At 40.3% G+C, this 19318-nt stretch overlaps 2 protein-coding genes across 2 annotated transcripts in view; one reads left to right on the forward strand and one right to left on the reverse strand.

Moving 5' to 3' along the window:
- Positions 1 to 19318, reverse strand: part of pex10 (peroxisomal biogenesis factor 10) — a 95404-nt gene that overhangs the window by 21574 nt on the left and 54512 nt on the right. The gene's annotated exons all lie outside the window — the stretch shown is intronic.
- LOC125892012 (renin binding protein) overlaps positions 2836 to 19318 on the forward strand; it is a 33262-nt gene continuing 16779 nt past the window's right edge. The window contains exons 1-6 of the mRNA XM_049581723.1: positions 2836 to 2868; positions 5717 to 5802; positions 11221 to 11325; positions 11493 to 11568; positions 11668 to 11743; positions 18238 to 18419. Of these exons, the coding sequence (XP_049437680.1) occupies positions 2851 to 2868; positions 5717 to 5802; positions 11221 to 11325; positions 11493 to 11568; positions 11668 to 11743; positions 18238 to 18419 (543 nt within the window). The 5' untranslated portion in view covers positions 2836 to 2850. The remainder of the gene's footprint in view (positions 2869 to 5716; positions 5803 to 11220; positions 11326 to 11492; positions 11569 to 11667; positions 11744 to 18237; positions 18420 to 19318) is intronic.

Genomic DNA, 19318 nt, shown 5'->3' on the forward strand with positions numbered 1-19318 from the left:
AAACGTCCTCTTTGGCCCGAACATGTCCACTTTTCACGTCCCGTCCGGGGCGTCCGGAGGGGTTTTATAAACTGATGATAATCTGTTTTCCCTGTGTTTGTGTGTGTGTGTGTGTGTGTGTGTGTGTGTGTGTGTGTGTGTGTGTGTTAGAGTGCGGCACGGGCCGCATATTTCTGTCCGAACCCGAACCGAGCCCGACATTATTTAATGACCAAAGCACTGAGTTTGTGTCACACAGTTGTTACGGTTACAGGCTATTTAACAGGCGGAGGCGGGCGGCTGGAGGTCCGAGGCTTCCAGCGAGGAGAGAGGTAGAAACAAACAGCCAATGTGTGTCTGTGTGTGTTATGTTCAGGTGTTGTCACGTAAATAACAGTGCCCAAGCAATAAACAGGACAGACAATAGGATTTTATTTATTTTTACACTACATTTTCGCTGAAAGCTGACCGAATCCGACCCGAGCCCGAATACAATTTAGGCCTATAGCTACATTTCTGACCAAACCCGGCCGACCTGTCGGGTACCGTTGGGCTCAGATCGCCACACTCTAGTGTGTGTATGTGTCCCCTATTGGGGCCTTCTGAGCCCGACGGTACCCGACAGGTCGGCCGGGTTTGGTCAGAAATGTAGCTATAAATTGTATTCGGGCTCGGGTCGGATTCGGTCAGCTTTCAGTGAAAATGTAGTGTAAAAATAAATAAAATCCTATTGTCTGTCCTGTTTATTGCTTGGGGACTGTTATTTACGTGACAACACCTAAACATAACACACACAGACACACATTGGCTGTTTGTTTCATTTCTCTCCTCGCTGGAAGTCTCGGACCTCCAGCCGCCCGCCTCCGCCTTGATTAAACGCTGAAAATAAAATAAAAGAGGGAGACAGGTTTTTCCTATTTTATCTTATTTTGTTTTATGTCTCCCTCTCCTCTTGCTAGAAGCGTCGGACCTCCCGCCTCCCGCTCCCGTCTCAAACACGGAGGTCTCCCTCTCCGCTGAGCACGACCGGCCTGTTAAATAGCCTGTAACCACTGTGTGACACAAACTCAGTGCTTTGGTCATTAAATAATGTTGGGCTCGGTTCGGGTTCGGACAGAAATATGCGGCCCGTACCGCACTCTAACACACACACACACACACACACACACACACACACACACACACACACGGAAAACCGGACATTATCATCAGTTTATAACCCCCGCCCCCCCTGCATATTGTTAGCTCCGGATACGTTTTTTTTAGTCTGGGGCCGTAAGTGGCTGTTTTGGTTTGGTAAGGAACCAGAACCAGGGCGAGTGAGACAGGATCCGGAATTCGATGGATGCGCCTTTCCGTCAAAATAAAAGCACCAAGCTAATAAAAATGCTGTGAAACTTTTTAATTTAAAGAATATAATTTACATGAAAAGCCCCAAGCCATTAAGATAATCGATTTTCTTACACCCCTCATCGCCCCAAATCAATGGTGCGCCAGAATTTAAAGTTTTACTTTAAATTTTAATTTTACTAAGTTTTACTCTCTAGACCGGAATCAGGCTGCATCCCAAGTCTCTTAATTGTATACTGCTAACTCCTAACTCCTGACTTGAACCGGAAGTCGTTCGAGGTCTGCCATCTTTAAGGCCGTCTCATGTCTCTTATTCCTGCCAGTAAGGAGTTAGCGTTAGGCGTTAGGAGGGATCTTTTAGGTGCAATGATGAAGGAAACACGAGAGGTTACGGCTTTGATCAGCGAATATAATGTGACTTGGGATGTACGTCAAACGCTGGCTCCGTTCTGCAGCAGATCCAGCTGTGCCGCCCATAGGTGCCGCAGTCATCAGAAGAGGACGTCGCTTTACATGACGCTTCAGAGTAGGGCCGTCTCATGTCTCAAATCAGCAATCCTCGCTCCTCACTCCTAACTCCTGACTCCTTAAATGTTTTCCTAAGTGGGAGGGACTAAACAGTCAGATAAGGTGGCTAGGTTAGGTGGTTAGCAGTAAATTTAAGGGACTTGGGATGCAGCCATAGAAACACTCAGAATAAGCTAACAATATTCTTTACAGGTGATCTGTAATTTATGTTCATGGTTCAACCTAAAATTTACATGAATTCTCATGTAAATCAGCATCATATCAGTTTGCTGCTGCAGAGCAGACCTGTCCCCTCAACTACACAGGCTACATAAATTGTGTCTGACTGTTAGGTTAATGTTTTCAGAGGAAAGAAATACAAGACAACAGCTTTCATTAAAGATCAGTCACATATAGTCAGGGCTTCACATCTGTACAGATGTTATTTTAAGAATCCTCACATTGCACTTACTGCAGGTCTTTGTATTGCTAAAACCTTCAGTAATTAAAACAGTTCAATGCTAATATACAACAGACTGTGTATAGTTTATGATGAATGTATTTAGTTTGACTCCTAGACATCTCCATCAGTAACACATGTATTCTGTTGACAGAATAAACCTTCAAATCAGACAAATAACATCTAAATCCCTGACTTACATCACAAAGGAAAGTTTATTTAATACATCTTGTTGTTGAGTCAACATTGAAACCAATCAGTGTGTTGCTTATTGTGTCAAAAATCATTGCAGTCTGTGCTTGATCATGGAATATCATTTGAAAATGGAAGTTTGATAGGTGAACACTGTTTATTTATTTATTAAATCTTGTTTTGGTGAACTTGGTCTGCTATATGATTAGGACTCACCGTGAGAATGTGGACTGTAATAATTGTGTGAGAGCTGTCACTGGCTTTATTTCCAGACTTTGCTAATTTACACAGTCGAAATGTGCAGGTGGTGAAGATGTTTCGTAAGGTGACTGGAGAAGCGGACTGTGTGTGGTCGTACCGTGATGTCTCCATTGCTCTGTGTGCGTACAGTCATGTTCAGTGCAGCAATTTTACATTCAAAATCTATATGAAAACTAAAGTCATGCTAGGTGGTATATATTGTCAGTATTAGAATATTCACATTTAGACATATTTCACCAGGATTTGCAATAGTGAGATTTTTCATCCTCTGCAGTATGGAAATAATAGTCTATCATCATATTGGAGCCTAAATAAGAAATCACATCCAAATTTCTCAGTTGAAAGTCAGTAGTGCAAATCCCAATGAAATATGGTCTACATGTAATTGTTCAATCAATGTCTTCAAAAGCTCAGTGAAAAAACATAAACTTTTAAACCAATTCTGAATGTCTTTTCACCATCAGCGATTTTTAAAGTCCTTTTGAACCTCAAAATGCTCACTGTAATATACCTTTGGGTTTTGTAAGTGGTTCTGAATCCACCCCCCTTAAAGGGTAATTAACAATAATAATTCATAACAATAACACAGTTTTTGACAGACCGAATATGCTATTTGAAATAATATGTATCCCCCTTTAACTTTTACTGTGGGAACAGATACATCATCTTCACCCAGATTATTATGGATGAGAAGAATTTCACACTATAGACACACACACTTCTCCTCCCTGTACATGTTTGTAATGCAAACTGTCTGAAATAAGTCTCCCTTTAGAAGCATTAAAAAAAAAGTTTACATAATCCTGGTGTGTTATGTGAACAAACGACAAGCAGGCTTGGCATTCTGGCACAGTGGACTAGTCCATGCTGCCATCTGCTGGTGTGTCAACAACACAGTAGGAACGCATCTATTCTCTCTCCATCATTCACAATGTTTCCTCCCAAACACATACATCAACAGGACACCTCACACAAAATAATCAGTAACAACGTATTTGTTCCACTTTGTTTAGTACACGCTGTCCAAAAACTGTTGAAATTACTTGGTGTTGTGTAGCCTGGCCTTCCAAGGCTTTAGCCCCAGATGTTTTAAAATAGCCTTGAATCTAAATACATAGGCTATAAATAAATATATATATATATATATATACACACACACATATATACATACAGTACAGGCCAAAAGTTTGGACACACCTTCTCATTCAATGCATTTTCTTTATTTTCATGACTATTTACATTGTAGATTCTCACTGAAGGCATCAAAACTATGAATGAACACATGTGGAGTTATGTACTTAACAAAAAAAGGTGAAATAACTGAAAACATGTTTTATATTCTAGTTTCTTCAAAATAGCCACCCTTTGCTCTGATTACTGCTTTGCACACTCTTGGCATTCTCTCCATGAGCTTCAAGAGGTAGTCACCTGAAATGGTTTTCCAACAGTCTTGAAGGAGTTCCCAGAGGTGTTTAGCACTTGTTGGCCCCTTTGCCTTCACTCTGCGGTCCAGCTCACCCCAAACCAAAGATCTCAAATTTGGACTCATCAGACCAAAGCACAGATTTCCACTGGTCTAATGTCCATTCCTTGTGTTTCTTGGCCCAAACAAATCTCTTCTGCTTGTTGCCTCTCCTTAGCAGTGGTTTCCTAGCAGCTATTTGACCATGAAGGCCTGATTCGCGCAGTCTCCTCTTAACAGTTGTTCTAGAGATGGGTCTGCTGCTAGAACTCTGTGTGGCATTCATCTGCTCTCTGATCTGAGCTGCTGTTAACTTGCGATTTCTGAGGCTGGTGACTCAGATGAACTTATCCTCAGAAGCAGAGGTGACTCTTGGTCTTCCTTTCCTGGGTCGGTCCTCATGTGTGCCAGTTTCGTTGTAGCACTTGATGGTTTTTGCGACTCCACTTGGGGACACATTTAAAGTTTTTGCAATTTTCCGGACTGACTGACCTTCATTTCTTAAAGTAATGATGGCCACTGGTTTTTCTTTAGTTAGCTGATTGGTTCTTGCCATAATATGAATTTTAACAGTTGTCCAATAGGGCTGTTGGCTGTGTATTAACCTGACTTCTGCACAACACAACTGATGGTCCCAACCCCATTGATAAAGCAAGAAATTCCACTAATTAACCTGATAAGGCACACCTGTGAAGTGGAAACCATTTCAGGTGACTACCTCTTGAAGCTCATGGAGAGAATGCCAAGAGTGTGCAAAGCAGTAATCAGAGCAAAGGGTGGCTATTTTGAAGAAACTAGAATATAAAACATGTTTTCAGTTATTTCACCTTTTTGTTAAGTACATAACTCCACATGTGTTCATTCATAGTTTTGATGCCTTCAGTGAGAATCTACAATGTAAATAGTCATGAAAATAAAGAAAACGCATTGAATGAGAAGGTGTGTCCAAACTTTTGGCCTGTACTGTATATATATATATATATATACATATATATATATATATATATATATATATATATATACCCAGTCACATCATAGGCTGGTACTTTCTTGAGATCATGTGGTGGTGATGTGCGTTTAAAGAACACAGTTGTTTAATTCATTCATTCGTAATGCTTATTATTATGCTCCCACACCAAAAATTTAAGTATAAAGTTTTTCTCCTCTTTTAAAAATCTTCAGTTTGATTACCTCCTCTGTGTCAGGATGTGGACACAGTGTGTGTATGCTGTAAAATCTTTTCTCTCTGTTTTTTTTTTTTTTTTTTTCAGGGATAATTAAAAAGAATAGTGTTTAATGCTCTCTCTTGTTTCCAACATAACTGCACAATGTTCCCCCGGTCTCTGACCTCTGTCCGACAGCACCTTAAAAACCATAAAGTAATCTAGATTTTATGCCACAGGAGCAGATTCCAGTCTTTCGATCGCAGAGTGAGGGTACATTTACTAGAGTAGGAGCACTCCGGTTCAAACCGCGCTGAGATCCGCTTTCCACTTCCTTTCCAGAGCCACTGTTGCCTCTGGTCATATGACAACAGGGGAGAGCGGCTGCAGGATAGTCTCTACAGTTTCTGCCTTACTTGGAGTACAAGGTAAGTCTAATAAGTCCAGTTTTACCTGCAGGTTCTTCTCACAGCTGATAAACCGAACACTAACAGTAGAGACAGTACAGACTGCTGCAGCGAACTGACAGCAGATGGATTGTCTGTCAAGCTTTGAAGCGACACCAGGGGAAAACAAGTCTTGGTCCGACTCGGATTTTAGTTAGAAAATATCGCTAGCTTGCTGTTGACTTTTGATGGGGGAAGATACCAAGTTGGGAAAAATTAGATGACAAGTGCGCGTTTCGTGCGTCTATTCAAAATTAAAGGTGACGTGATGCTAATTCTCAGATTTATGCTTTTGATTCGCGGCTCTACATGCTTACATGATGTGATGTGCAGGGGAAGCTTCTGTTTCCATTGGTGCAGCACATCTATTCACCCCAAGTCTTGTCTGTGTGTTGCCTGCTGTCTCTTTAAGACCCCCAGTCTGCTCTGATTGGTCGATGAACCCAAACCACAATGTTTTCGCCTAACCTTCGCCAAGAAATGCCGTTCTGGCAGAAAGCCGTATAGGCAGACCTCTCCCCACAACCATCTGCTCTGCTCACTGGTGTGATAAGCCCATATATCAGAATGACTGGATTTTTATGAAGTCAAGCCAAGTCAATTTTTAAAATATACGGAGCCCCTGAAGTCCTGAAACTCAATATTAACTTGTGCACCCACAATAAGTTAAAAGATAAAGGGTGATTTTTGAAAAAACAAAAATTGTGCACACAAGATAAAAGATAAAACGTGTTTTTTAAATCCTGTGCGTACAAGTTATTATCAATGTGTGTGCACAAGATAAAAGTGAAGAGATACAAAGTGATTTTTTTTGTAATGGTACGTAACAACTTGTGCACCCAAGATAAAAGTTAAAAGATAAAAGGTGATTTTATTTTAATCTTATGCGCATAATGTAAAAAAACAAACAAACAAAAAAAAAACACAACATGCAAGTTTAGGAAAATAAATCTTACTTTTAGAATGGCTCAATAATGAGGTACAAAAAAGGTCCTACTTAGAACTCTGTCTTGTTCATTTCTTTCTGCTTGGTGTGGCACTATAGGAGGAATTGTCTTTACTTCAGCTCATTCATTCACTCAGATGGCTGAATGAGCACCATGCTTACAAGTACACCAGTAGGAATCATATATAGCAGCCTGTGTTTTAGACAATCGGCTGAGGTTATGATGAGGATGTTTCTTATAGCCATAATCTGGGTACACAGATAATACACTAATAAGTCTTGTAGGCAAAGCTACAAAACAAAACAAAAACAGGAGCCAATTTTCATTCTTAACCCAGCTGATTACTATTTCTGAACCAGATTGGTAAAGTTGGACAGATATTCATAGATTCGAACTTCGCAGGTCAGTAACTCATAAACGAGATGTTGTGGCAGTACATACAATACTACTGTCTTACCTTGGTGAGGTAGACAACAAGCGACAACGTAAATTTCACGAAGCCGTCTTTTGAGCTCGGCTTGTAGCATTGATCTCTATGCACAGCCTGCGGAACGAGTGCGCAGGGACGTCTACAAAGTGCAACACCGAAAAGAGATAAAACAAAATTATTCAATAATGTCAATACTATGCAGTGTAGCATCCCCACAATTACTTCACACATTAATGGTCTCCTGCTGATCATACTACAAAACTCAATTTGGAGGAATATGCTATTTCATAATTTTTCTGATTTTTTTTTATTAGTAAAATGATTCAATAAATTCACTATTAGTGTGGCACCACTGCCTTCATTTCACCCACCAGGGGGTGCACCAATCCAATATTATGATCGGTTATCGGCCGCAATATCAACATTATAGCTGGATCGGGTATCTGTAAAAGCAGCTGATCCATAAGACCGATCCTTCCCCTTTAAATCTTTGCAACACGAGCTACGTCAACGACAGTTGTGTGCCACATGTAGCAAGAGTTGATTAGAGAGTGGCAAACACAAGCAACATGGAGCGAACGAAAGGGTCTGCTATATGGAGTTATTTGGTTTCCCAATGGAGTATTGCACAATTAATCTTGTGTTCATGTGTAAACCCCCCTCTGGCAGTGCAATAGACTCAAACAGCCTACTGAATCATACAGAAGAGGAGCTGCACATCAGAAGACTATGCTGTCCTCTGCTGTGTTAAAGTAGAAATACAAAAATGGACAGTGGGATAGATGAGTTTTTAGCTCAGAATGCAGGAAAGGATGTAAGAGAAAAGAAATAACACCATCGTCTGATGCAACTCGTCCTATTTTGTTATAACTGTTGTATTCTCTTTTTATAGAAAAACTCAAACTGCAAAAATCACACAATCTATCTTTAATAGATGAACCTCAGAAATAAACCACTAAACCAACTGGCACACACAGGAAGGGAGATTTCCTCTTCTCTGCCTTTCTGGTGTACTACTATTTGTTTTAATATTTGGTTACTGTGTGTATGATTACTGTTTCTGTGTTTGCCCAATTCAGTTTCAGCTGCAACATTTGTATTTCTTTCTAAAAGATTGTATCCGAATTTACTTGAATCTAAATGCTGATGCAGAAGTTACTGCTGCTGTTGCACAACTGTTTACTTTTGTAACATATAAATGGTTCATTGAATTAATTTGTTTTAATCTTGTTATATTTTGTCTCAGGAAAGAAAAGTGTAGTCACACCCAATGCCTTCAGTGTGTTTGTCTTGTTAAGGTTTGTAGCTTCTTAAATCAGCAATGCTATCGGATTGGTATCGGGTATATAGATTGTGCTTGATTTTTGCAGTTTGAGTTTTTCTATAAAAAGAGAATACAACAGTTATAACAAAATAGGACGAGTTGCATCAGACGATGGTGGTCCCTGCGCACTCGTTGTGCATAGAGATCAATGTTACTGGCCGAGCTCAAAAGATGGCTTCTTCTGACGAAATTTACGTTGTAGCTTGTTGTCTACCTCACCAAGGTAAGAACGTAGTGTCATATGTGCTTCAACAATATTTCGTTTATGAGTTACTGACCTGCAAGGTCTGAATCTGGGAATATCTGTCCAACCTTAACTTCTTGAACCTTAATTTCAGCATACAGTTTCAGAGAATTGTGGTAGAATTTCAACTTAAATCTTTGGTGTGATACTTGTTACCTCATTGTTCTACCAGAAAACAGCTTAGGAAAACAGTGAGCTGTGTGAATTCATTCATTTGCATTTATCATTAACCAGAGCACCTTTGTTGTAAATAATATGCCAGTTTTACTAAAAGTCATAATTCATGTTCTGCAAAGTGTTAAAGGGTGGGTCCATCTGTGTTCTTTTCTGTTTTTCAAATAGAAACTCCCACTGCCCTTGGCAAAAAGTGAGGGTTAGGTATGTAGGTCATAGTGCTGATGTCCTCCCCTCTCTCCCCCAACACATGCAGTTTTGCTGACAGTGTGTAAGCATGAAGAATGAGCAAAGTGTTTGTTCGGAAGATTTGAGCTGGAAGATGGTGCTATTCTATTATAATTAAAGCTTTAGTCAAACATGTGAAAACACATTAAGGTTCAGTATAATATAAGACTGCATTTGTAATGTATAAACACGTACATAAATTGATAGTCAGTGCAGTACCTACAACAGATGCAGTTGGCAATGTACTGCTGTGGACAGTAAATTTACTTATTTTTGTCAAAGGGGTCTGTTGACTGTTTCATTTTGAGCAGCAGCAAAATGTTTTTTTGGCCTTATAAAAAAGACCACCTAAGAATATGAAGGTAAGTTTAAGTTAATGTTATATTGACATTATTTTTATTATTTTTTTTTTTTTACCATTTCAGCTTGCCATCAGACAGCCTTTTCTGACAGGAAACTGAAGCTGCTCTATGGCCTCTTCAAAGCCACCAGACTCCTGTGACAGAAACAGTAATTTTACATTACAGAGCACACAAGAGTTGCTGGTGTACCTGGTGCCTTAATCTTTTAGTTTGTTTGTGTTATTGTGTATTATCCGGGAATGAACATGGTGTCATGCAGAAACGTTCATTAGGTCACTGACTGAGGCAGCACTAAGCAGGTTGATCACCCATAGTGATGGGCAGTCCGATTCTTTTTACAGTTCTGGTTCCTTCGAGTTGATTCATGTAAATGTATCAAACCTTTCAAACCTGCAAAATACGATGTCAGTTTCTCTGTGACACTCTGTACATGCATGTTCAACAGCCAGTGCTGCTCGCTCCATGAAACTTGTCTTCAGTGCAGTACCAGCCATGTTTAACTGTTAAATGTTTAAATTTACATCAATAAAGCCTATATTCATTTTAATACATTTCAGCATGCCACCATGTAAGCTTCTTTGAGGGAGAGCACTACAGATGTCTCAGTAACCTGCACAGCCTTGTGCTGCATTCATGTCACCTTACAAACCAGTACAACAACCAGTTTAACTCGATCAACCATTAATGCAGCTGACTCCTCAGGAATACCATCCTCCTCAGCATCGGTGGCTTCTAACTCCTCTACCAACAGCCCAGGATTGTATCAGTGTCTGCAGCACGCAGGAAAAAAAAACGGTCGATTTGTCGTACTTTCTGGGCAAGCAGAAAATGTCCTAGCTTGAGAGAATGGTTCACTTGGTCTTTTATCTGGTCCACTCACAGGCAGTGACAGTGGTACCCTACAGTAGCTGTGAGTGGGAGGAGGGATTCATGAGCAAGCGGATGTCAACAGGCTGACCTGGCATATATTGGACAATTAAAAGAATCATTCAAAAAGATTTGTTCGTACATTTTTGACCATCTCTGATCACCTGTGACTCCACCATTGGGGCATGCATGCGGTTCGATCCCCAGCTTCTCCAGTTCACATGTCAAAGTATTGGGAGAGATAATGAACTCCAGATTGCTCCCGATGGCTGTTCATCTGTGTGTGCGAGCACGTGAATGGTTACTGAGTAGCAGGTGGCACCTTGTATGGTAGTCTCAGCCACTAATGTGTGAATATGTGTGTAACATGAAACGTAAAAAGGGCTATGAGTGGTTGGAAGACAAGAAAGGTGATATACAAGTGCAGTTAACTTACCATTTACCAGTAAGTTTTTCCTCAACTACAGACTATCACAACGTTGATTAAATTGACCTGCCTTGTACTATCAGCCTGAGAAAACTTCAATGCTTTATTGGCAACCGCTACTGTGTATTAGTCAGAATGGCCAATGCAGACAGCCATTTGCTTTGTTTTCACAGACATGGATGTAAACTGTAAGAGAAATGTAACTGGTGCATGGAGGCATAAAACCTTGGGGCAGTTATTCTAGTTTTTTTACTGGAGTGGTGACACCTTGTCTGTAAATAAAGAAAAAAAAAACAACATTAAAAGACAAAAAGTATTTTTTCAGGAGAAAGTAAACAAAGGAATGTTGTACATCTTATCATCTATCACAAACTGATTTTCATATTCCTTTTGAAAGGAAAATGTCTGTGGCGAAGCTTGAGGAATGTCGAGAGCAGATTCGGAAAGCACTGGACAATGCAGTGGACTTCTGGCTCAAATACTCTCATGACACTGTACACGGGTACTGTAGTTACACCTGAATGCTTTTGAATTGAAAATATTGTAGGTAATGGCTTTTTTAAATAATACTTCCAGCTTCCATGCCTGGCAGTTGTGTACATTTCTTTGCACTGTGCATGCAGTCTGTATTCCTGTGAAGAATGCTTGAACGTCTGCTTTGTGTTTCAGAGGCTTCTTCACTTGTATTGGGAGGAATGGGAAGGTTTATGATGAGCTGAAGTATGTCTGGCTGCAGGGCAGACAGGTAGGTCTTTGTATTACTGGTAGTGTAAAACAAGTAATCCACTTTATGAAATGTGTTCATTAGATGTTATGTGAATGTTTTGGCTTGCTTCTTTCACAGGTGTGGATGTATTGTCGCCTGTACCGAACCATGGATCGCTTCCGCAAGCCTGAAATTCTTGAAGCAGCAAAAGCTGGTGTGTGTGAATGTAAAGCTTGATTCAACCAGTTAGGCCTGTTATTATTATCACTACTGAAGTGTTGAGAGAGGGTTTGTTTTTTTTATCTCTCTCAGGCTGCATCACTTTTGGACTTTTGGTTATAGTGCATAGGTTCACAACATGTGCACTTTGGGAGATCTGAGTCAATTGAACAGCTGTCTGTGGAGATTGCATTTTACTGAGTGCACCACAGAATAAGACTAGCACATGACTAGACTCACAAGTCAGTCTTTAGACGCTTTGCTTAACTAAAGACTGATGACTTTCTCCCTGATTTTGTGTTTAGATGGGCGGATACAATTTCAGAGTTTAAAAAAACTCCCTACGTTGCAGAACCAATAGTAAATCTGCAGGGCGGTCCTTCGATGGCTCGCTGAACTCTTGTGCTCATAAACACAGTCCCACTAGAAACACATGTAGCGGTACAAAATGGCTCAGCCACGCTCGCAGAAAAAGCCATCAAAGTTAGTGGATGTTTGTCGCGTTTGCGGCGACACATTCTCATCAACTAAAAGAAACAAACATAATCTTATACAAGGCCATGACTCATCCCTCCGGCCGGACTATAGAGGGAATCGCCTTGTTGTTTACAAATACTTCTGGGCAGAAATCCAGCAGAGCTTTTAGCTATATATATATATATATATATATAGCCTATAAGTTATATCACATTTTTCACATCACTATATCCCCGTTTAGACTAATCCGATGTTTGTAAAGTCTATAAACACAATGACTGAACAAACATTACTATTTCTGTGTGCACGTTTAGCTGGGCTGTTAGCCCTGTTAGCTGTTAGCGGTGTCTGTAATAGGTAATAACTCATTAAACGGTCCGTGAAAAAATATCTTTTCCAGCGGATATCTTAGTTACAACATGATTGAGCTAGCAAAGCAGTTTTGTGTTGCTATGTGTGGTATTTATTCAGTTTTGGGAAATCACGATGTCTAGAACGCATCAGTGGCTGCAGCTGACAGGGACAGCTAACAGCAGCAGCAAAGCTAACATCAGGACGTCATCTGTTAAAAGCCTCCCGTTGTCGGGAGGCTTTTAACGCTAAAGCAACCGATTGAAATTGCAATCTTTGAATGGGCATATCTCATGCCCCATATGTCGTAGAGACATGAAACTTTGCACAGAAATGCCTCTCCTCATGAGGAACAAGTTTGCCTCAAGAACCCATAACTTCCGGTTATATAGATTTTCCGCCATTTTGAATTTTTTGAAAAACACTTCAAATCGATCTCTTCCTAGGAAGTTTGACCGATCTGCATGAAACTCTGTGAACATAATCTAGGGACCAATATCTAAAGTCCCTCTTGGCAAAAGTTGGAAAACTTACTAAAACTGAGCTTCTATAAGGCAATGAATATTGCGGAAGGCGTGGCTCATCACATAAAGGTGTATAACATCTCAAGGGTTTCACTGATCACCACGCAACTTTGTAGGCATATGACCACACATAATCTGAGGGGACCCCTCCATTATTGACCCGATCAAACAAAATGGGGGCGCTAGAGAGCTAATTTCTTATCTAGGCCTAACCGCCATATCGATTTTTACTAAACCTGGTAGATATGTAGAACAGGACGCCTCAAGGTGACTGGAGAAATTTAACTCTAATTGGCAACTGGGCGGCGCTATAACAACAGAAAAATGCTTAAAAATGACTAAAATGCGACTGATTGCTGTGGCTCCCCCGTGGCCAAATGTTTGGTTTTTTTTTCTGATTTTTGGTATGACTAAGTCATGGCATGGTATGCTGTACATAATCACGGAAACTGTCAGTGTGTCATTCTGTCAGTCAGCCAGTCATCCTACCAGTGCGCCCCACGTTTAAGTCAATAAAACATATAACTATTCCACTATTGGCAATGTACTACTGTACTTTCAATAAAGCAATCGTACTATCAAATTCATAAAAACTCTGTCTGAATACATTGCTCTTTTTAGTGGGTTCAGTTGACTATTTTATCTGCAATTTCCTATGACCCGTGTCCCAAACACACACCATGTGAAACTGTACGTGGGCAACTGTGCACTCAATGGGTATGGACTAGTTATTTTTGTTTGTTTGTTTGTTTGTTTGTTTGTTTTTACAAACTACCAGTCATCATAATCCATCCCATGGAAACATTTGTAAATAAAAATATGTATTTAAGAAATATCTAAAGTTTGGCCAAACACAGATTGTAAATTAGAGACAAATCAGTTGCTCTCAGTTTATTCAGATTTACAGACCCCAATATATTTTCAACTTAAAAGCATAGGTGTTCATGTGTAGTTGACATTAACATTTGTTTAATGTGACCCCAGAGTTTTACTCATCCACAGGTTAATCTTTGCAAAAGATGGTACAGGGCAGTGTCCTTTTGTAGACTTAGGTGATTAATGACAGCCATGGTAGTGTTTGCTCTGTACTTACTGCTAATCATTATCAAGACACGACAAAGTGCACAACATGTCACCACTGTTGTGTCGAAATCTTGGATCTGTAAAATATTATCTTTAAAGGAACTAAGAAAAACAGCCATGCTTTTAGCTCAAGCACAGTTTATTTGTGACACTATTTACGAGACTTTTAAAGGGTTTTACAGTACAATGGTACTTTTAAATGAAGTCAAAACATGAACTTTATTTGCAGTCCAGTCAATCTGTGATCTGACCAAGGAAAAACTGCAATACTAATCACTGAAGGTTTTATGTGATCCTTAGAGACACCCAAATAACATATTAAAAGTATACCAAAATATACTTAGTGGAACAAGGTAAATTCAGGGGTCAAAATTTAGGGCCTTAGTGTCACAGCATCACACTAACAAGGGCTTATCTCTGCTTCTGAACATGCCATTTACATGTAATTTATGTCTATATATTGGTTTTTAAGGATGTTCTTTCACATACAACTATCAGATATGACCTGTTCTGAATGTATATGTGCACTTTGGGGGTAACCTTTCATCAAAATGACCTTTTTTGAATCCTAAGTAGGGCTGGACAATATAGCAAAAATTATTAGCATAATATTTGGTGATAATGGTGCTAGTTTAAACAATATATTGATAACTACTGAAGCCTGAAGAAACCAGGGGGTTCATTCGGTAAATTATAGAATACACTTTATTTAACATAAAAGATAATAACATAAACATTAATTGTGCAAACAAAGCTGCATTTAAAACATATTTTTAGATGAAATAATATACTGAATATCATCTACATGTAAACATTTAACTTTCCAACAAGCTTTAACTGCCTTAACAAAGCAATACAAGTTGGTGTGCCTTGTAACATGAAAATAATGGTATAGTTATGGTATGGTACGTTTTCAGGTGATGTTACTGGCAGACATTTTCAGAATTTATAGAATCTGTATCTCTCAATTTCAAGTCAATTAAACCATTCACTATCTCGGAATTTTCTCCACATACAAATATGTCTTAGCAATGTTTTCCATGAAAACTAAAGCCCTTTTTAAATAGGAATTGTGCAAATTTGCAGGAAAGCCCAATCAGTCTTCTTTGAGCATTGGCAGTATAAAAACAAAATCAGGGAGTGCAGTAAAATGCCGCCTGCCTACTTTTGTTCATACAGAATGTGCCTTTTTTGGGGCAATGAGGGGCGTGAGCAAGTAACAAAACATGTAGCTCAGCGTGTGACGTAAACAGTGATGTGCTCCGAGGGAAGGTGCGGTCAGTCCTTTGGCAATTCTCGTATAATTTGGCCAGTCCTTCACCGTCCCCATCATTTGACGGTTAATGGCCTCTTCATTTGCGAGGACAAGGAGGGCGCACAATTCTTTGTCTCCCCAATTGCTCATCTTTGCTCTTGTGTCTTTCAGGTTTACGTTTCCCTCTTGCTACTAGTACTAGCTGCTCATTCCTGCTATCAGCTGTTTCCTGTTTATCCACCACCAGTGGGTTGCACGTCATCAACAGCTCCTCCCACAAGTCTTCAACAGCCCCTCCTGTGGCGGAAGGGCACCTCGTTCTTTTAAAACCAAAAAGGTTCCGCCAATAATACACTACGAGACGGAAAATTTGGCACCTCGGATCAACTCGCCAATCCGACTCTGTGTGTCTAAACGCTCGCAGCTTGCCGGCAAAACGGCCCAACTTTCGCTAAAAATCTGACAGTGTAAAGGGGCTTAAGATGCATTTCAGCACACAAAACAAAACCTTAAATGAGGCTAAGCTTGAAACATGCCCTGACTGTAGGCCTACATATTATCGTCACTCTATGTCCTCATCCAAATGTGCTGACATATGCACACACACACCTCTGCACTCTGTGCAGGCTTGGGAGCAATCTTGTCCTTGACAGTGGCATTTGAAAGGCATAGTGCCGCAACCTAACTTGCAGCTACACTGCACCAGCTCCAACAAGGACTGAAGAGCAGGGTCTTGGTTGGAATGGATAGGGATGAGGCATGAGTCTTGGATCCTCTAGCCCCATTCCGCTGGTGGTAACAAGTCTCCCATCCACTCCTGAATCTGATGATACACTCTGAAGCTATGACACTTGGCAGAGGGAGTTGTTGGTGGCAAGTTGCAAGGGTGCATAGCTGTTTTGCCATCAGTCATCCTAGCATAGAAGCGTTTCAGCCTGAGGTCGCTGAGAGAATCCATTTCTCCGCCTTTGTAGATAAGCAACATTGCCCTTTCACCTGCAGCAGCAATTTCATCCTTGGTAGCAGATTGTTTTTGAAAATGCTGGCCTGTTCTCTGAATGAGTCACTTTGTTGAACCAGACGCAGAGAGACCCTTTTCCCAACTCCAAACATGACATCTTAGGCTCAGACATGAAGTACACCTTGCCTTGCTGATAGAGGTGTAGCAGAAGAATGAGGAGGTCAGTGTCATCTCCAACAAGGGCGGTTGTTTGCTTCAATGCTGCTGTCACTGCTGTTTGATCTATTAGCACATCTGGGTCTCCCTGAACATTCAGCGTCTAACCCTGCAAATTTTAGTCCCTCCCCCAACCGGTTTATGAAACATTGTTTGTTTTCATTGTTTGACAGAAATTCTTGCTTTTCCAACCTCAGCATCACGGTTGACGTGAACGAAACCTTTGATCTAGTCTTCCTATTCCTTCTTTTATGGGCACCATCCTTAGTAGATGGCTGGCCGCTGTACCCATCAAACACAATCACCACTGACTGCCCATAATGTTTAAGAATGTAACCAATGTAAGTTTCCACTGTCTTCCCTATCTCCCAGGGTATTCAGTGGAGTAGGGCCCGGTGATCAAAGACGTATAGGATGTCTCTTTCTGGTGCATCATCATGTGGCACAGCGTTCCCAATTGCTTTTGCAATTTGGAGTTTGTTTGCTGGGAGAAGCAGTGTTTTTGTTTCCAAAAGGGCAGATGGATACCCACAGAGTTCGTACTTGAAGGCTTCAGCTAACTCATCTGCAGTTTGAACTGTTGCCTGCATATCTGTTATGCACCCCGCAAAATAAACAGCGCTCTTTGTATGAAAATGAGGGGCAAGACGATGTCCGCTTACAACCGACTACGCCTGCTTGGATACCTTGCTGCCGTTTCTTCAATTCAAACAAACAGTCAGAGCCAAAGAGTTTCTAATGCAGCTGTCAGTCATGTCAGTCGCTGCTCAAACTGTGGTTAGACTGTCAAACTAGGCAGCATTGATAAAATACGAATCAATAATTTGTATCTGCATTGCATATTTCTCTCCTCATAAGTCTTCAGTTTTGGTGTACTGTTTAAGCCATAAAATTATAAAGTTTGTGACTCAGCCATCATGTTTAAAACAATCATGTGAAACCTTTAATTGTGTGTTGTTAATATTTTCAATATTTCAATATTTTCATTATTATCATTAATTCTAGTTGTATTTACAGTGATATAATGGAAAAGCTTAGACCCAGTTTAGAAGGGAGCCCTGAGGCACAGAATGTAAGAGGTAATTTTGGACCAAAAATTGGGTGCTGGGGCAGTAGAACCCCAAATACAGGTATTCGACATTAAAATACTGTCTCAGAATGTGTTTTATTGGAAAGATTGACCCCCAAAATTTTAGGTGTCCCACTTTACCCAGACCATGTTGCTTTTGACTTGGAAAAAAAAAATTGCACTAAATCCATTAAAGTATACTTTTAATATGTGATATGTTGGGCCCTTTCTTACTAGTTAGATTGACTGGACTATTAGAGTTTGGCAACAATATACGGTACTGAAGAAAATTTCAACTATGTAGCACTTAAAAACCCCAGCAGTTGGTTGTGGGTTTTATAAGCCCAGTCTGTGGTCAGTGATGGGTTTTTTAAATCAATCACTGGAGTTTGTGTAAGAACACAAAACACTGTTCTTCCTTTGTCTAAATGACACCATTTAAACAGGTAGATAAAGCCAGCAATTTTCATGTCTGATAAGGGTATTATACTCATTGCTCATATAGATGTGTCTAATCTTATGGTAATGTTGTGTTATTCTGTTTGCATCTTAGGAGGAGCATTCCTCAGAAAGTTTGCCCGTGTCTCTAGCGGCAGCAGTGGCCAGTGGAAGTGTGCCTTCTGCCTAACAAGAGATGGTAAAGCAGTCAAAATCCAGAGGACTATATTCAGTGAGTGTTTCTACATCATGGCCATGGATGAACTGAGCAGGGTCGTTGGTGACAAGGAAATGCAGGTACAAACAATAATAGGTTGTACAACAATAACTAGATTATATATTATACATATTATTGCCAGATTGTATGCTGCTAGTTTTAGGGCCTCAAGAATACAGTGTTGGTCAGTCTGTCAAACTCTGCAGAGGATGATATTCTGACTGCTGACCAGAGTGCTATGAAATGGTATGAATATTCCTGATCCTCAGAGATGTTTATATGGTCAATTGAATGTGTTGGCAGCATAGACTGTTAAGATAATGGACAAAGCTACTGTTTCATCACCCACTGGTTTGTGGACTCTCGTTTCAAGCCTCACGTTTGGCATTTCAGCTGTCGCCATTTTGGGGTTTTTTGAGCCAGAAGTGACCATATTTGGGTGAGGCGTTGGCACTGTGGAGGAGTGAGGAGTGGTCTGACTGAGAAACCCAGGACACTATTGGCCTGTCACTCAAGCGGCCCACCCTTAATTATGCTTAACTTTAAGACTTGATAAAATGTAAATGGGTGTGTCATGTAAAAAATTCGCCCCCGTACAGTTGACACGAATGTTGAAATTAGCTATAGAGACTAAAACTGTTTTTTGTACCAGGCTGTAAATTACATGTCAGCACTAGAGAAAGGTCTGGAAGCAACCATTATCATTCTGCCAGAGGGAAAAAAATCTGATGTGTTCATTGCTATCTAACTACATGTGTTATGTAGACACATCATTCATCAGTGGTTCAGCTTACATGAAGCTTTTAGACCCTTTTAGTGCCGACATCACAATGGAATCATTTTATTAGCTAGAGGCAAAATACAACTTGCCACCACAGGGCTGTAGGCTAGGAGTCTTAAAATGTTGTCTTGTTGTGTTATTGGGACCCAGAATAAAAGGAGTCATGGCTCAATAATTGAATTTGATCACATACCAGCC

This window comes from Epinephelus fuscoguttatus, linkage group LG7, assembly GCF_011397635.1.
Source record: "Epinephelus fuscoguttatus linkage group LG7, E.fuscoguttatus.final_Chr_v1".
In the NCBI taxonomy this organism is placed as follows: domain Eukaryota; kingdom Metazoa; phylum Chordata; class Actinopteri; order Perciformes; family Serranidae; genus Epinephelus; species Epinephelus fuscoguttatus.